General features: G+C 33.8%; 1 protein-coding gene across 1 annotated transcript in view; it reads left to right on the top strand.

The window, feature by feature from the left end:
- The window catches only part of LOC127855658 (uncharacterized), a 37,409-nt gene extending 20,263 nt beyond the window's left edge, over positions 1 to 17,146 (top strand). The window contains exon 3 of the mRNA XM_052391442.1: positions 16,931 to 17,146. Within this exon, the coding sequence (XP_052247402.1) occupies positions 16,931 to 17,146 (216 nt within the window). The remainder of the gene's footprint in view (positions 1 to 16,930) is intronic.
- The last annotated feature ends 3,897 nt before the right edge of the window (positions 17,147 to 21,043 follow it).

Below are 21,043 nucleotides of genomic sequence, written 5' to 3'. Positions count from 1 at the left end.
CATGAGTAATAATAATATACACTAATCAAGTCCCGCCCGATCACCAATTATCGTTTGAATTTCATCATCTGGCAATCGTCATTCATCCGAGCCAAAACGATAGAACTCAGTTAAATGTTGAAAAGAAACAAACCTTCACATACAGATATTTAATTCGTCAGGAAGTATCATGGTACAGTCGTGCAAATAGTGAGTGGTGTAGTTTAACCAATGGATTATTAAACTTGAATTGCTTTTTAATTGCCCCATTGTTACCAATTGTTACTGAAAAACGTCCGTTTAGTTAATTGACTAAATTTATATACCGGAACATATGCTTTTATGGACCTGTCTTTGAATAGGTAATCCAATTAGAGTGAATCCTGATGGTATTGCGTTTGATAGTGTTTTAAACATTTGCATCCGTCATCGTAATTTATCTTTGATATCTTATATTGTAATAAGTGTGTTTGCAATGTCAACCTGTAGGTTTAAACCATGATTAATAAAGTTATACGTGTACCCGGATTTATTGGACTAAACGTATTTGTCGGTGTTATATATGTTTAAATATAACGAATTCGTGCTGTCGGTAATCATCAGGTCTTGAATACCCACAATAAATTTTAAACCTATTAATCATTATATCCACATTTATAGAGATCAACCCGTCTGTTTGTTTATCCGTTGTCGATTGTATTTGTGTTTTTTGTCAAAAATGTTTTTATATTATATTATATTCAACATTCTTAATAAATCTCATTTTTCTTTTGCACGTAATAAATGTCAATACGTCGGTGGGTGCTTCAGTATTACATTATGACAATACACGTCCGTTACTTTAAAATAAGAAACCAGAGAATTCCTACCGAAGATGCGTCATATATTCATTTTATAATTGTGTATTCATTGCTTATGCTAAATAGTCTGAGTGCGTTAATGGTTGTAGTATCACGATATGGACATTTGAGGCGTTAAACCAAATGTGCTGTCCTCTTTGAGATATGCAACAAACATGAATTCATTTCTCTGTATTTTATAACTGACACAAGTATTGCCTTTCATTATTCTGATTTACGAACAGTGTCATGTATCACTTGTTGTCCAACTTAACACATTCTTTAGGTTATTTATCGGAGAGCAATCGTTGATACAACTTATTGAGCAGAAGAAACCTAAGCATGAATATGTAACCTTTTCTTCATATTTCTGTTTTGCATTATACATAGTCGACATGAATGTGCACAGCAACCATATTGTTGTGTTGCATTTATAATTGCGTTATTACTTCTATTATTTTTGTTCGTATGTGATTGGTTATCGATCTCTCAAAAAGTGAAATATTGTAATGTAATATTGCAATGTTGGCTTTATTATATAAAATGGGTTTGCCGGAGAAATGTCATTGTTATACAATTCAAAGTTCTATCTAACTTACTTGCAAATGCTTAGGACGTTTGTATTTACATATATTTTTATGAATTCACTTTGCACAGTCTAATGGATTGTGCCAGAATATCTAATTAAAAAGCAAAACTCTAGATGCAACATATGGATGTATTATAACTTGACCCTTATTATATCATTTACGCATTAAGTCTGTCAAAAACTGTTCCGAACATATTAACTCATCACAAAAGCACACATTCAACATATACAAGTGAATGCATGCAGACAAGGAAGATAACGCAAGTCCTACACATGTCTGAAATAATTATTTCTGAGTAACACTCTATAACATTAGATTCCAGTTTGTTTTACAAGTGTTCTACGACATTCGTGCTATTTGCTTTTCATCGTTTACAGGTATTTGCAATACTTTACATTCAATGTTTCAGCTACACATTTCACATTAAAAGCGAATACATTCAACAAATATTATCGTTCGCCCGAGCAGATCAAATTTCAAAAGGAGACATTTTGTGCTGCGTGATTTATAGCATTGCCATCGGTATGTTGTTTTTAGTAAGTGGTCATACATACATCAAGTTTGTGAGACGTTAAGGTTTAGATCGTCACCTCGCTTTACGCCACATGTTTGCCCTATTGCCCTAATCTAGATGACCATCGGTGGAATGTTTGAGGTTTGACGTTATCAATGCAATGCGTGTTCGAATCTGTATCACATGTCCACACACTGTGTAGATGTATATGTATGTCTTACTGTATGATTCAATCCTAATGACTGATTATCTTGGTATTATCTTGGTAAATTTCGGACCGATAAACTAGGACCACATGTCAATGCTTATAATACTAACATGCAACATAGAAACCACAGATATGATTCAATCTTTTAAAGAAAACATCGTTAGAACGTTAACTTGGCCATATGAAGCTCACGTTAAATCAGGGAAAAAACCAACCAGGTCAACATATCAACGTTTAGAAAACCATATATGTCATCTACAAGCGTCGCTTGTAATACAATTACGTCGAAAATCGTCTGGATATTTGTCTTCATCATACTAGATAAATTTTACTTTGCATGCTCAAGTGAAGATAAGCAGAGTTCACAAGATCAAAACATTGACAATAGTTGTACCATTCAAGTCACGCCGCTTTAAAACCGTTATGGTCATCTCATATTGTTTTAACATTCATTAATTAAATACTTACCTGCTATAAATAAATTGTTTTTATAACGTGATTTGGCGTCAACACACAGTCCCGACTATGGTAGGACACATAGGAGATACATGGTTTATGTCGAGATGGACAAGTTTTATCCGGTGAGGCCTAAGAAAAAGAAAATAGGGCGAGCCTTATTGAGCACTATTTTTCTTTTTCGGACCAAATCGGAGAAACTTTCTCCATCTCGGCACCAACCATGTATTCGATTTATCCTGCTTCATACCATTAACACATTTTATCGAAGACAAATGATAAATTGACACTAACAATATGATTATTCTGTCGGGCCTTCTACATGTACACAACATTCCTGACGACCGACTAACTACCGATTACGTCACGTAAAAAAAATAGTTCAGCTTTAAACTGTTCATTTTAATACTTTCCTTTTGAAAATATGAGAAGAAATAAAAAAAACGAATCGAGAACGTGATATTTTCTTGGCAAAATACAAGAAAACAAGGGACAAAATTGTCACAAAACCAGGTTTTCATTGTAAAAAAAAAAATCTGCTAAAGGGAGAAAAACTCAAACTGAACTTTTGAAATGAACAAACAAAATTAACCCCCTTTGTAAGTTGTTTTTAAAAAAAAATCTATTTTTAGTTGTGGCGACCTTGACATTGGAGATATTGACGTGATTCTTTCGTGCGACACACTGTCCCATGATGGTGAACAAATGTGCCAATGATTTTAAAATCTCACAATGAATGACATAGTTATGGCCAGGACAAGCTTCATTTATGGCCATTTTTGACCTTGAACTCAAAGTGTGACCTTGACCTTGGAGATATCGACGTAATTATTTCGCGCGACACACCGTCCAATGATGGTGAACAAATGTGCCAAATGATTTTAAAATCTGGACAATGAACGACATAGTTATGGCCCGGACAAGCTTGATCCGCCCGCCCGCCAGCCCGCCAGCCAGCCAGCCAGCCAGCCCGCAGCCAGCCAGCCAGCCCGCCCGCATTCGCCAATCTAATAACCAGTTTTTTCCTTCGGAAAACCTGGTTAAAAAAGCAGCAGCAAACAAAAACTAAATGCATTTACCTTAATGGCAACTTTAATCCATTGTTTATAACAATAAAGTTACAACGATATACAGATCCGTTTTCTTTCTTCCTTCCCTTTGTCGAAATTTATTTCCTGTTCTTCCATCCCTGTTATCGAAATGTTTTTAAACCACACTATGTTTCGATAGCGTTTTGTATCGAATGCTAACCACTCTGACCCAAACCCGATCTACGAAATCGTAATCCTGTCGTAGCGAATTATTGTATTCCTATCGAAGTTAACAATTATGAATGACAAAAACACAATCCGAAATACGTTTATGATTCGTTCGATGCTTTAAAAAAATATTGTGAAAACCACCATGTCAAAATTGGTTTACCTAAAATCCTGAGAAAAACTAGATAGTATGTTTCGTCTGAGAACTGACGTCACACTAGATACGTCATAAATTGCGTAATCAAGTAAATGAAAATGATAAATACGGAAAGCTGGTTCTGTAATTTTTATTTTAAAGAAGAAAGAAAGGATGATATATAATATAACGATAACAATCACGATGCGTCCCAATACATTACAAAGGTCAAATATTAGAACATGTAAATCGGCGCTTAGGAATACATCCTTCCGGTTAGATCGCGGTCACTTGAGGTACTGCCGGAGATCAACAATTTTATCCGACCCTGCTTTATTAGGTCAATGTTTGCAACAGAGGCAGGATAAATACCTTTATTTCCACGTTTGTTCTATAAGGTGTATCAATAAACAAAATCAAGCTATTGGAAAAAATACATGATAAAGTTAGTTTTTTTGTTGTTGAAAACATTGTCATTTTTCATTCCAAATTGATGAAGTAAGATTTTTATGCTAGGTTATTTGTTAATCTAGGTATGAATTAAAAAAACTTGATGAAGTATGCATTTTAAGGTATTTTGACCTTGTACAATTTCGGTAATATTTTAAGCTATTTTACCCTGTTGTACACGAATGCCGTCAAACGTGTTTTGGTTCTTTTTGAAAAACTGTGTCTTTTTTCATCACAAATTGACGAAGTCAGATTTGTATGCTAGTTGATATGTTGATCTAGGTATGAATTAAAAAAACTGGAATAAAATGTTCATTTTAAAGGATTTTGGCCTTGTACAATGTTGGTACAATTTTAAGCTCTTTTACCCTATTGTACACACATGCCGTCAAACGTGTTTTGGTTCTTTGTAAAAAACTTTGTCATTGTTCATCTCAAATTCATGATTTACGATTTGTTTGCTAGGTAATATGTTAATCTTTGTATGAAAACAACTGGATGAAAGTATGCATTTTAAGGGATTTTGGCCTTGTTCAATGTTGGTACAGTTTTAATAATCTTTTATGGATGAATCAGTTTTAATGTACACACGTGCCGTCAAACGTGTTTTGGTTCGTTTTGAAAAACTCTGTCATTTTTCATCTCAATTTTATAAAGTAAGATAATTATGCTAGGTGGGGTGTTAATCTAGGTATAAATTAAAAACCTGGATGGAAATATTCATTTTAAAGGATTCTGGTCTCGTACTATGTCGGTACAATTTTAAGCTATTTTACCCTATTGTACACAACTGCCGTCAAACATGTTTTATGTTTATACAGCATTTCACCGTGTTTATTGCATACTATTACAAACAAATATATTAAAATTTAAAACATTTACAACAAAGACTTACCATAATTGGACATCACAATGACAATTTAAGAATGAATTCGCCGGCCGCGGCCACTGATCACACAATTCAAATCAATCAAAAACGTAAACTGATAATTGCAGTAAGGATCCCTTCTTTTAATTTATTCCCAAGAAAAAAACAAACAAAACATCTTTTACAGTTCGTTAATTGATCCGACAACAAACACGCTTGTGATATGTTTGGTTTTTCTTTCGCGAAATCCTAGTGAAGGAAACTTAGAGCTTTTATTAATTATGACAAGAATTAAAAACTGTATATTACAAACACAAATCTAATAACCTATAACTCATGAATTAGATCAAAATAAAAATCAAAATCAGAGAATAAAAAATCTTCAGAATCAATGTTGCAATAAGTCCGACTGAAACCGTTTTTGGATCGAACGATCATAGCATTTATTATACTGTAATGTTTTTTTATTAGAGGCCTAGATCTATATGTCCATATATATAAATAAATATATATATATCCGTTTTTAAATAATATTATTTTTTTATGGTTTTATATGTTAGAAATAAAAATGTACACAATAATATTTCATCTGCAAAAGCTTTTCAAATACACTATTTAACCGCATTCTCGCTGCGATTTGGAAATGTTTATAGCGCAATTTCTTTAACCATCGCGGCATTATAAATTCTTATTTTAGCTTAATAAAATCGAGATTTTTAAAGCATAATTACTAATGTTTTTTTCTGAAACTTTATTTTATAAAAATCGGATCATTATTGACCAAGTTATAGCCGCCTTTCTATAGCGCCGTAACATTTTCGCATAATTTTGTTCGAAACTCGTAGCCTTTGCTTCTGACGCGTCGCTACCTGATCACAATCGTGATACATCGGCTATCTCCGGACTCCTCCGATTTATTTATGGAATATATCGTCTGCTGATCCAGAGTGATTTTATCGGTTACTTGACCACGTGACCCCGCCGCGAGATAAAACGATAAAGGTCTTATAGGTCTTTGACATTAATATTTAATACTTATTCATATGATAACATGTACAACAACCCCACACGCTTATTAACCAGATATCTGATAAACATATGCTTAAGGTTCTGTCTATAATTTATTTGTATTGATGCTGTATATAGTGTATCTATAAAAACTACGTTCAAAATATTACTACCGAAATGATTTTCCGCGATTTCTTCTAAGATCGAAGAACCTTTTTACCTGTTTACTTATGGATAGCTAGTTTAAGCAGGTATTAATGTGAAGTTGTCGTGGCCGACTGGTTAAAGCGATAGACTAGAAATCTTTTGGGATCTTCCCGCGCAGGTTTGAACCCTGCCGACAACGCATACTTTTGCGACGCCTTGTATTTCTTTTCTTAAATAATTTGATTTAATATAGCATATAAGCTTTGTTTATTGTTAAATAAGTTGCACTTTTTATGCACATTATTCAATTTTTAAAATTATGACAACGTTATGGCTAAATTGGGTGATTTACTGCTGAAAATGCGATTCATGCATGTTGCATTTGTATTTTTATTTCAACAAGTAAACGGTGAATCTGAATTATTTCTTTGTGTTGTTGCTGTATATAGTGTATTTAAAAAACTACGTTCAAAATGTTACTTAATTGATACTAAATTGACTTTTATGACACTTTGTTTTTAACCAACCCAATTTCTACTTGGCTGAAACCACTTACATTTCATGGCGCTCTTCCATAGAAAACAAGTTAAAAAAATAAATGTCTGTATACGAATACTTATTTCATATTGTTTAAACTGTAAACACCTGTACTGCATCTGTACACATCAACAGCATCCCCATATTTGGAAATCTGAATGAATTATAGAACTTGCATATAACCCAGGGGTGCAAATAAACTATACAAAAGCCGAGCGTGGGGGTGGTTTTGAAAAAATCAGTATATTGTTTTAAAAAGCATGGAAAGCCTACCTAAAAATGTGCATATAGTTCAGTGAAATGATGCTGATTAAGAAAATAATACATTATATTATATTTGGAAAGGTGCCCATTACAGTGGCGCTACCTTAAAGGGGCCTTTCCACAGATTTTGGCATGTTTTGAAGTTTGTCATTAAATGCATTATATTGATAAATGTAAACATTGGATCTAAAAAGATAGAGTAAAAAAATCAAGAATAAATTTTAAAAAAGGAAAAAAAGTAGCCCGCAGCAGGGATCGAACCAGTGACCCCCGGAGTCCTGGAGAAAAATCCAATTAGACCGCTCGGCCATCCTGCCAAGCATATATTTGAGACGTATTTAATACTCTATATAAGCAATCTTCGTAGTTTCACAAAATAAAACGACAACAACAGAACTCTCCAAATTCTTCAATCGTTTCGCGTTGCGACGCTTTATAATTTTCAGGTTTGTAAATCGTCAAAAGATGCATATAATGGCTATATTAGACCATGGTAAATGTTCAGTACTACTGTTTTCTCACAAAGATGATAACATAATTTGCGAATGTGAAACAACTTTTTTCAATTTTGTCAATTTACCAAAACGTGAAAAGATCCCTTTAAAGATAGGAACAAAATATCCCGTGACATATTACGATCTGTGTTAACAGTTAATGTCTTTAAAGATATGAAATATATATGTATATGTATAGTTAATACCAATGGAAATGTGCAGGCTAATGGCCTTTTATCTAAAAAACATACACAATAAGGACAAGCAGACTGTTATGATAAACATAGAAGCGATGATTAAGTTTATATAATGTCATCAAAGCAGCGAAAGAATATGCATTACAATCATAGTGTTAACAAACATACAGTGCGCAAGAAAACTACAGCCCTACTGACCTATACAGGTGAGTGATAGCAACTAACAATATTCAGATTAAATGCTCTTTGGTATACAATAGTAATAAGATATGTGTTCGTTTAGTCTACGAATGTTTTGATTTTGAGTTACATTGACTATAGCAATTGGCTTGATTTTACAGTAATACAATGAAAGAGTCAGCACAATAATGGACCCAAACGAATGCCCGACAAATCTTAACGACTCTCGAACAAATCAAAATTGTTTTCTGTTTTTCATTACCGACAAAATCATATATTCATCAGTTGAGGTCTGCCTTTCAGTACTAACCAAATCAGTTATACAACAGTTCAGTTCCGCCTTTTATTACAGACCCTATCATATATTCAAAGGTTAATGTCTGCCTTCATAACTGACCAAATCATATATATAACAGTTTATATTTGCCTTTCATTACTCACCAATTGATATATCCGAAGGTTTATATCTTTCTTTCATTAACAGCCAAATCATATATAAAACACTTCTAGGATAACGGACCCATATTTTAGAAACTTCAAAATTGTTTAAGTATTATACTTTTAATTGAATGTAGCTTTTCAAAACAAGAATAAATTCAAAACTAGTCACCAAAACAGACAGATTTATTGTTTCTATGAGCTCCAGTACTTGTGGCGCCGATATTGGAATTTTGGATTGCTTTAATTATAAAGTGAGGGGAAATATACATAAATTGTCATTTTAATGTTTTGTATTTATAGACATCTCTCCACACTTTGAAGGTATTCTAAAACAATTGCCTTATTGCTTCGATATCTTTTTTCTCGTTGCCTTTAAATTGTTGAAAGCAGGTTCCACAACTGTTCCACATCCATCTGGTTTCATCTAAGTTAGTGAATCAATAAGAAGAGTCCAACGTTTGTAAGTGCCTTTGACTTCAAGAAATGTGTAATGAAGAGACCAAGAGTCAAGTGCTGAACTCTGCTCATATTAGGTACCGGCTATGTTATCACATCAACTATTTATTTTACTGTTAAGCACTTTGCAAACTGTTTAATTAAAATATATGCATTCTTGAAACGCAAAGTATGTGTTTATGTGATTCAATTATGCATAAATGACCTCACAGAGTGTCAAATAATTAAAAAGACACGTGTAACTGGCAATACTATCAGGCTACATTATAAAATAAGACGGCTGCGATATGTAGCCTAACGATGGCTTTATGGACAATATACAGTATTGAAACTCCAGCTGCTTGAGCAATATTGCATTTTTATTATATACAATGTGCTGGTTTATATAAGTTAAGTGACCAATTTTCAAAACAGTAGGAACCAACACAATACGAAATAAAATACACATATTGAAGAATAAATCTGAGGTCACCGCCTTGAAAAGGTCAATGCACAGCAGTGGGGGTTTAAACAAGTTTTTTAGCGCTCAACCTCACACTTGGCCCAGCAATATTCATGATAAATATATTTTTAAATGAACTTTAACCTCATAACATTGCAACTCAATTTAACAAATAATAACAGGGAATTAAAACGCATTCAATTTCATTAACATTTCATAACTCAATAGTAGGAAGGGGACCGGAGCAACAGAGTTTAAACTTTTTGAAAACGATGCAATGAAATTACGAACAAGTGTAAACTACATCCCTTCTGTATACAAACAGATTTAAGTATATCGCATCATATAGTAATATTTCAGATCATCGTCGTGCAAATACAGGAACAATCAGCAATATTGCAATTGCAATACAGAACACTTCGAAAACCTATTCTGCCCTTCTTCATGTACATTACATTGTTATGCAGGCTAGTGGTACACACCCTTCCACAATTTCAATTCATTTACAAAATAGAAAGAAAAATACTAAATCAAGCTAAAGTCAAGCGTTGTCTTAATAATTTTATTCAGAGTGAATGATTGCAGATCAATTGCTATGTTAAAAATGTTCATTTTTATAGTTCAGTTAAAGACAACGTGTACATTTTGAACACATCAACTTTAATAAGTTTTGGCATTAAAGTTCCAATTCTATTTGAGGTTTCATTGAAGTTCAAAAAAGTATATACACTTACATTAGACGTAATATTGTATAAGAAACTTAAAGTATGATACTCTTTTAGTAGTTCATTCGTATAATCAATTTTGATTTTCCATAGTGGAACATCATACAGAAGTTATATGTAACGACCATACTATTTTGCTCTCCGTGTGACAATAGTGGTATTTTAATTATGAAAAGACAGTTCAAATAGAATCACACAGTATTATAGAACATCTACTTGAGGGTTAGTTGTGTGTCATTTTTTCTTTCACAGCTTTATTGAGATTAATTTTTACGGAAAAGGTTTTTAATTTTTCTCCTTGAAGTCATTATTTATCATATTTCTCCGGTTTACCAAACAAGTCGTTAAACGTTGTTCCATATCAATTATTCAAATAGTTCAATCTGTTTAACCAATTATGAGTTATATGTAAAATATCATGAGCAATTAGTGAGTGCATTTGAAGAAACGCTCACTATTTTGTAAACGTGTTATGTCCTTGTTCCAACAGTAATACTCTTTTGAAGGAAAGTGTATTGCTTTTGTTGTGTTTCAACGTAGGTGACATAAAAATATGCCCATTTAAATTATTGTTTTACAATGCATTGTTTAACGAATTTGTAAAACGTTAAGGCTTTCATATTCTGTACATATTTAACAACCGAAAACCGGCGTTCTGTTACTAAACGATTGCTTCATATGCATGTGTACTTTGAAAATAGTTAAATGATGTTGATCCAATCCAATTCTTATATGATTATCAAACGTGTGTACAATAATATGATGGTGCAAACTCACACTCATAAAACACTGTTTGAGTATTTCGATCACATGAATCAACAAACAAATGCGCTAATATAAATAATATCACTACAATATAGTTTAATATGTACAATATGCTGACGTTGATTCTCTGTTCCACCCTTCATAATTTTCCTCAATATTATCTCGTCTACTTTGTTGACCAAGTGGTTATCAAAACTGCTTACCTCGTTTTTATTTTTTGACAAGGCTTCAAATATGTTATGCCCTTTTCCGACGTGAAATATACCTTAAAACGATTCCGATCGTTTTTATTAAAACGGTTGGTGCTTTTATTTCAGAATTATGAAACGCTATGTTTGCTCGCTTAAGATGTATCTGCCTAATTAATTATAACCAAAATTGCTCAAGTGCAACCCCTGACGACTGCTACGTATTCAGCCTGTATTCGATTACCAATACCTATTGTAGATCACCGTTTATTTTCCAAACCAGGTTAGTATTTTGGCAGCCTATACCACACACCTTTTCAGTACATTAATATTTACTATATACATTTACCGACTGTTTAGCCAGTTCTAACTGAAACAATTCAAACACGCATGCATATGCTTGTTCCGTCATTTAACAGAAATCCACGGTTCTATCCGTTGGGTTTACAAATCTGCCGTAAAATCTTTCAAATGACAATTAATGTATCTCGGTAATGCATTAATATCTAAGTTTTAAGATTGTTCGTGTGCCCTCTAAATTCAAACACATGTGAAATACAACAAACGGCGTTGTTCGTTAAAACAAATCACATTCTGTTAATTAATAATATTAATAGTGTAATTGCAATTTTTAAGTAAGATTAAAATGCTTATTTCTGAAGAAATATATTTCAAGTGACGACCGGAAATAATTGTCCACAAAATGATCTTATTTTTAGTGGTAAATTGAGATTCATAGAGATGAAAATACAACGGATCATATGGATCAACACCATCGTGTTTAAATTTACTTCTAGCAGGGCTCTACAAAACAGGAGCGAAGGGGGTCTTTAAGAGGCAAATACACCTTTGTTCTTCATAAAATCCTATGCAGTTGGTGCTCATTAGAATCGCATCATCAGGACAATAGTAATGCGTAGCCACACAATTAATAAGAGTATTGAAAACTCCTTTTATCTTCAGCTCTGCTTTTGGGGAGCTTTTACTTTTACACAAAGATAATAACGTAAGCTCGAAGTGCGATTCACCTGACTCTATATCACTTTATTGGTTGAGCTAACAGAACTACGGAACTGCATCGCTGCTGATATTTATCTTTAACTCCCAGTTTTAGCAGAGTGGTGTTTCGTGACATACTCTCTCATATATAAGTAAACGACCTTAGTACCTATAATATGACATAATTTTACATGCTTTAGATCAACCGATACAAGAAACGTTAGTTAACATTTTTACGCTCTTGAAGTATGCGAAGATCTGGCGGTTGGGTGACTCGAAAACTGGAAAATATATGGTCATACAGACGGTTCACATTAGACATATCGAATTAGTTTCACATGTATCTTTCACATTTATACATAATCATATTCCAACGGGATACGACAATGTTTTGGTAATGCGTTTTTAATTTACTTCAGTACTTACATTTTTATGAATTGCCTGCTTACTTTAACAGTATATACCAGCGAATTCTGCATTTATGATTCACTAAAAAGAGTGCGTTATGTCTGGTTAAAAGTGTCGACTAATCGGGAATGGAATTGTCATTGTCATTGAGATGATCAGTGAAGCAAGTGGCCATGAAAATTTGGCATCCGACTCCTTAAACATGTGAATTTTCTCAATAACGTTAGTAAACTAAAATGTAACATGTTGTAACATTAATGGATATTATTGAGCTTTTATTTCGCAAAGAAAGCACGTTCTTGGTTTATTTCTAAGTATTTTTATTTTGTTGAAATATGTACTGATCATCCAATTCATGATAAGTATCTTAGGAATGTTATGGTTGTTTTAAGTATCCACCGTTTTTCTGCAAGTTCTTTCTTCGCAATACCAAATGCTATACCATTAATCGACCAAACAATGTCCCGTGTCTGAAAACCGAATAAACTGACCATACATGCAACAATGTTGAAGAACTCTCCTCTCGCGCGTGGCATTTGTTGTTCGCCGTTATGGAAGTGCCATATGTTATCAAAGTATCGGCATACCTGGCTTGTCTTGAGTAATTTGGATATAAAGCAGCATTCAAAAGAGTAAACTATCCATACAACAATTAACATATAAATCCTTAAATACCACTGCATTCATTCTGATATATCATCAATATAGTCCCATAAACAAAACAAGACTTATATAATTTTCAATACATTTTCTGTATTTGGTAAAGCACCTGGACAGTCAACTGAACAAAAAGAACGGGACATTGTAGTAATAAAAAAATATATTCGTCTATACAATACTTAATCAAAAAATTAATTAATTAAACAACTATATGCATATAGAAAACCAAGTCATAATAAACGTATAATTACATCCCAAGACTTGCAGACACAGAGAAGCGTTCATGAACATTATCTTTTATATAACCATCTTTAGCCCTGTCGCTAACCCATCATCTATGTCTTTTAAAAAGCCTGTCTTTAAAACCATTATTTGCTGCAAGAGTAGCACCTCCTGATCGAAGCGAATGAAAACAATATCTAGAAACAACCTTCACACGAGGCTTTAAAGCTTCAAGAAAAAGCTCTCTATGATTTGTATGAGACATCTTTCTGCTTGTCTTCCTGACAATCTTACCTTGATGAGTAAAACATATATTACACAATACATAATCCTCATCGGATAACTTACACCAATGTATCAATTTTCTGACATTCTCAACTGGACATAACTTTGTGTTCGTTTTTGCAATCATAACCCAAGAACCATCTCGATGTTTATCTGTCTTACTTCCCTCTATACATATAGCCATGTAAGAATCGTGAAAAATTATATCACGAACGTAAATATTCAACAATTGTAAAATTCTCAAAAAAACTGAAAACGCTTTCAAAAAAGCACATATAATACGCTGATTTTTTTTATCGCAAACTACATGTTTATAAACAATCATTAACTTTATTTAATATACTGATATCGATTGGTTCTTTTTTTATACTTTGGGCGAGGTAGAATTCTTTTAGCAGATTCCAAAGTATTAACAACTAATTTTGACCGCGTTGGAGAATCTAAACTGAACATTTCATGAAACCATTGTATCTAATAGAAAGCTGCAATAACATGAGATGGCGTATTACATGTTTGAAACAAAGATGCCAAATAAATAGCAACTACTAGATTCTTAGCGGGTAAAGTGTCCCCACCCCCCACCCCCCAACCCATTACACAATGCCCACTTTTGAAAACGCATGAAAGCAATTTGATATTTTGTGTACGTGCTTTGAGCGCGCGACTGGCGTAGAAGGTCTGGGGGGAAAGACACTTTCTCCGCCAAACATACGGAAGGCCGCTAACCCCTTCCCTATGAATCTGCAAAAATAAACGTATTAACATTTTCTTAATGAAAACAGCCATATACATATCAAGTAAAATATATCCCTATCAATTTTTTTAGATAAAATGTTAAATGTCACAAACGAACAAATAATATATCAATACAGATAATATTTAACAACTGTCTAACCACTATAAAACATACATTCTATTTTATTGTTCATACGATATATTATTATATTTTATCGTTCATACGATATATTAAAGACAATTATTGCCGATTCAGACTTGTGTTTCACAAATCTTTAATTGCAATCATTACATTGTTTAAGCAACACTGCTATTTGACTGTCATATGACCTCCTATAAAATACAAACAAAATTTTCCTTGTCATTCCTGCGATACCGCATTGACAATCATCACATATTGGCGATACCGCCTTCTACATCAACCGCTTAAAGCAAATAATACCATGACTGTAATTATTGCGATATCGCAATAACAATCATCAAATATTGGCGATACCGCCTTCAACATAAACTGTTTAAAGAAAATAACATGATTGCTTAACACAATATACAGGTGATACCACCTTTTAGATTTTCGTGTTTATGTACGAAAATCAATCTTGAACGCAATCATTCGAAATTTTAAATCCGTATTTTCAAACCAATCAACAACTTTATCGATAAACAACCCATTCCGACACTATAACGACCAATACAGTGAAGATTTCCAACAAGGACACACTAGTATACCAATTGCTCCGTCATAAGGCATTTTCTTGATAACTCTGTGAATGACAGCCATGGGAGGAACAAATAAACCAAATTTAGTTCCCCAATCCTCTGAAAATGCATCAACCTCCTAGCAAGAATGGTTCCAAAACCTTAAGTAAAACTGTTGTAGTTAAGTGTTGTAATATGACGCAAACCAATCGAGAACTGGTTTACCGAATCTCAATCAATCATGTAAAATATTTTATCAGATATACTCCAATCATCAAATTCAGATATTGTTGACATATAATCTGCCTTATCATGTTCAGTTCTAGGAATCTACTCCATTTCAAGCGATATTGAGTGTTTCATACAAAATGAAAAATACCGTATGCAAAGTCTTGCAAATCGCTTTTGATTAATCCCTTTTTAGCAATTGATTTAACTCCTTGATTATCAGTTAACCATTTCACTTTCTGATGGCTTAGCAAATGCCCTAACGACAAACGCATTTTGTACACAGCAACTAATTCACGCCAAGTAGAAGATTGTGTACATTTGTCATTCGGCCAGACACCATGGGAAACTCCATTTGTCGTTTTGACTTCATATCCCACATGACCGACGGCAATAGCGTCTGAAAACACTAGTACAAGCACTTGATTACGCAAATCGCTTCTCATTCAACAGAGGTAAATTATGCGGCAAGTTGTTCTCTACTCTCATTACTCCAGTTAATAAATAAATCCCAATGACGTGCATTTAAAATGTCTGAACTTTAATGTCTTGTCATTATTTGACTCACATTTCCTATAACAATAGACATGGAAATTAACTGCCTAACCGTACTTGCAACATTTCGAACAGGAATTCTCGTGTTTCTACCACTGGAAACAATCAGCTCCGATATGTTTGAACGAGCTTTAATCAAACGTCGATCTAGTATAAAAATAGTGCCAAAGAAAGTGTTTAAAACGTTACCCAAATACTAAATGTTTTGCACTGGATCCCAAATACACTTCTTCACATTTGAAATAAAACCAGAATTCGATATATCCGATTTTAATTGTAGACCTAATGCCAAAGCCCTTTCACACGTGATACCTTATCCGAGACCATCATCTAAAATATTGTGACAAGCGCCCTCTCACCTCGCCACTGTGTGACCATGATCGACATAGTTTAGTTAATATATAGCAAGCGGACGATAAACCAAAAGGCAAAACCAAAAACTTATATTACACATGGTTACCTCCATTGTCAAACCAGGAAAATCCCAAATATTTCGTATGAGGCCTGTAAATCTGAATACAATGTTAAGCACTTGTCAAATCAAATTTTATCATAAAGGAATCTTTCTGTATAAGATTCAAAACAATTGTAATATCTTTATACGTAACTGACTGCTTCCATAAATGTCTGTTAACCTTTCTTAAATGCAATACCAGACGTTTTTTGCCGTTATTATGAACCGAAACGGTTAACTGATTAACGACAAATGGGGCACCGATGCACTTTTCAATTAAACACCTATCTGACAAATCATTTAAAGCTTTACAAACAAAATCAGATCCTAAAAGAGCAGACTTATTATTCTTACAATATATTTTGTTCGGCTCTGTATACAGTGGAATTCTATAGCCATTTTGTATAACGTCTATAACGAAATCGTGTGCACCAATTTCACGCCAAAAATGCAAATGATTCTTTTTGACATTGCTCATATTTATAAAAGACATGAATTAACAAATTATAATTACACTCATCTTTGATGGATTCTTGGCCTAGCAACGAGCATTAAATTTCGAGAAATCGAAGTTCCTGCGACGCCGTAACGGCTCTGACATGTGGGCAGTTTCGCCGGAACTGGGTTGTCTCTCCGCATGCAAAACAGGGGTCTGGGGCAAATGCTCTGGTAAACTCGGTGGAAACCCCGTATACGGAACCGGATGCAGCTCCATTTCCGACACCGGAAGTATTCCCAAAATACCCATTCGGACGTAAACGACCTCTTCCGCCGCCTTGCGGAAGTACACATTGCGTAGAAAAACGATTTCCAACGTTGTCGCGCACCTTGCTCTTAGACGACCGCTTTTTCTGTAGAGCTCTCCCCTCAGCCTTACGGATTTTTGTCTCGTACTCGCTGTCACTAGCAACGGGATTTGTTTCATACTGCCTCACAGTTTCCCATCCTCCCTCCGAAGTATCCGCTATTCTGATAGGTTTGTTTCTTTTGTGAAAAATTTCTGTCAATTCTTGCAACTGTTCTCTTCAATATTTTGATTTGCTGTTGTCTATCGCCCATGAAGAGTTTTACTATCTCCAACAGCTCATTATTAAAACTGAACTGAAGTCTAAATCTTTCAAATCGCCATTTTATGTCATTGTCAGTCTTCAGATTTTTATTTCAGAAATTGAACAAGAATTAACAGGCACATCTTTCTTCAAACTGGATAATTCCGCTAAAATTTCCTTCAATTGTGATTGCATGGGATTGACATCATCACAACTGCTGTTTTCTTTACTAAGTGAGTCCATTTTTTGTTTTTGTTTTTTGAACAAGCCAAAAAAGCACCACGTGGCCGCGTACCTCAAACGCACTCAATTTCCTCGTGCACACTTTCAGTGCGACTGAGTGTTCATTAATCATTACATTGCATTCTTCTAATTTTGTAAACTCAAGCGACGAAAATTATATTGATCATATATACAACACAATGAAAAACATCTATTATTGTGCTAATATATGTGAATTCTATCGTTGTAAAGGTGAACCGTACAACTTGCTTCCACTTTGAATAATCGCTGAATACTAATATATTGGTATTTTATTTACCTAAACCAAATCAGATGTACATAGTAAACAATACATTGCAATCGTTTTTCATACTCACAACAATATAGCAAGTACCAACCACTTGAAACTTACAATATTTATAAAAAATATTATAAACTGACATGGCGTCTTTCATCCCCTCCAAAAGTAAGCAAAGTGACAGAATCGAAAATGAGAAAATTATAACAATCGATACAGATTATAATCGATTATTTAAAATGTTTCGTTGAGTTGCTTTTGACCAAAAATGTCAACATTATATAATATATTTGTATAACTTGGTCCGAAATACACTATTGTCAAACATATAAAAAACGACCTTTAATACATTTTACCGACAAATACATCATGATATATGTTTAGATATTTAAACCTGTAGCAAAATTGTCTAAAATACGACATTGTACAAATGTTCTTTTTCAAGGGTTCAGTAAGAATTATTGTAAATATATGGATGGAAAAATACTGTTTTTTATTTATTACTTTTTACAGTTAATTATTAAAATGTTTACATGTTATTGAACTGATTATAATAGAACCATAGACTATACTGATTATTTTAAAACTGAGATATAAGAACATGTTTTAAAGATATGACACAGAGCATAAATATAGGTACCCATACATGTCATATAGCTACCTCAATAAAAACACAAACATAAAACATCAAACAGTATTATATACACTATTGCTTGAATTGAATATTTGTATTGATCTGTTTAAATATTAATTGTCGGTGCTATCTAGTACTGTTGATTTTTAAAGAAGGGCAGACAAAATTAAAATATAAGTATCACATTATTATCTTTATCCTTTTGTATTACTTACTTTACCAGCAATAAATACTCTGACGATGGTATCAAAAATGAGATATAAATGCGTTTTTACATAATTCGACAAAGAGCAATAATAAAGGTACAAAAGATATAGATACCTAAGTTTTAACAAAAAAAAACTTTGTTGTGATAAGTTGTTTTTGTAAACAAAAATAGACCCCCGCTTAATCACAGTGGAGCCTTTGCACAACAAGGGCATAAACAAAAACAGCATATGAAACTCCTGTTGAAACAAAAGTAGACCCCTCCTTAATCACAGTGGGGCTTGTGTACAACAGGGAAATGAACAAAAACAGCATATGAATTTAAAGTATGCCACCCGCTTTATTACAGTATGGCACTCATGAAACTCTATATACATGTATAAGGATCGGCACACCATATGTCTTGGGTAGAATTCATGGAATCAAAGAGCAATGCCTTAGACGGCCAATGGCTTAACTCTGATGTATTTTTTTGTACGCGTTGGAGCGCCAACGACCTAGTTGATGAATTTGAGAGTGGGGCATATTTAAAAGATGAGCTTGCGCTTGCAGGAATTTCATATATGCTGTTTATGTTCAAGCCCTTGTTGGTCAAATAGCCCCACTGTGATTAAGCAGTGGTCTTCTTTTGTTCCAACAAGGAATTCATTTTCTTTCCCGTTTATCTGGTTGTGCACATGAATTGGTTGCAACAACTTGTAAAACAGCATCTTTATTATGTTTTGTACACTAGAATCGGTGGTTACGTGTGTGTCTGCCGGCTATGTCGATTTTTTAGCCCCACTATGTTTATGCAGGAGTATGCAGTGATTTAGTTGTACTCGCTATGTGAATAATACTAAATATACTTGAGATATTAACCCCATTGTGATTTAGCATTAGAGAACAATCATTGTATTAGTTTTTCATTGTAATTTATTTCTTAGCCGGTATATATAAGAACATAAACAATTATGTTATTCTGATAGCCTTTTAGTTATGTACATTTCTATATATTCATTCTCTTATAGAACTGTAGTTAATTTGTTCCATCAGAGTTTCGATCTGTTCTATACGGCTCTTAAGCTGTATCTCTTAATACCACCGGGGGTTCCAGCTGGGCGGGCGTGAAACGTCGTTTCACGTTTGGCGGTTTTTCTTGCTTGCCCAGGAGAAGGAATATGTGATTGTTTTGTTAAAGTTTACGACATTTTGAAATAAATGCCCAATTCACTCAGATTGGTTTTATTCGTCACTTCGTCCTAATCCCCTGGTTGTGAAAGTCATTATGTTAGTGAAAGGCGATTCATAAATGAAATGTTATGCACACATAACAGGTTTTATGAATCGAACTTGGTTCTTAGAAATGTAATAACGCGAGGCGGATGGGAATTGTGCCAATAGGTTGCCTAATTTTGCATAACTGGTCAGCCAATTTGCTGGTCAACAAATTTGCATAACTGGTCAGCCAATCCGGCTCTTGGATCGGAGTCACGTTACCCGCGCCTAGCGTCCTTTCGCAGACAAATAAAAGCGCTCTTCTCGCAGTCTTAGAGAAGGCTGTTAGCAGAAAGTCACTTGAATAATATCATACATCCATTCCGCCTCCGCTATATAGTTATTATATACACATATAATTATTTTTGCATTCATGTTGCCTTCTATGTGTGCTTTTGATTTAGGCCTTTAACATTGTCATGCAGATTTATGCAGTTATAATTCTGTTTATTTTGCCTATCATGTTTTCTTGCCTTCTCATGTATGATTTTATGTATGCCTTTTATTGTGTACCTTCATGTATGTTTTTTTGCGTTTACAAGTAATAAGGCGGTTATTCTTGCTTGCCCAGCAGGGTAGAAGGAAGATGTTATTGTTTTGTTAAAGTTTACGAAATAAATGTCCAATTCACTCAGATTGGTTTTATTCGTCACTTCGTCCTAATCCCCTGGTGGTAAAAGTCACTATGTTAGTGAAAGGCGATTCATAAAACGTAGTGATCAACCAACACCAAGGCTTGCGAGTAAAAATAAGAGGCTGCCAAATGTTGTTATGTTTCTAGTAGCCACACTTGACTGTGAACATGGGCTGACCTGGCCAAATGTGATAATTAATTATCTTAGTAATTGTTTGCATGCTAACATTATTGGCAATATGATGAATATCTTAATGCAAGGAACATAACAAGTGTCGATTAAACAGCGCTATTTTATAACATTTGGCCCTGTTTATGCTTATCTGGTGACCCTTCGATCATGCATTTTTACAA

This window comes from Dreissena polymorpha, chromosome 1, assembly GCF_020536995.1.
Source record: "Dreissena polymorpha isolate Duluth1 chromosome 1, UMN_Dpol_1.0, whole genome shotgun sequence".
NCBI lineage: Eukaryota > Metazoa > Mollusca > Bivalvia > Myida > Dreissenidae > Dreissena > Dreissena polymorpha.
This window is presented reverse-complemented; position numbering and strand designations above follow the sequence as displayed.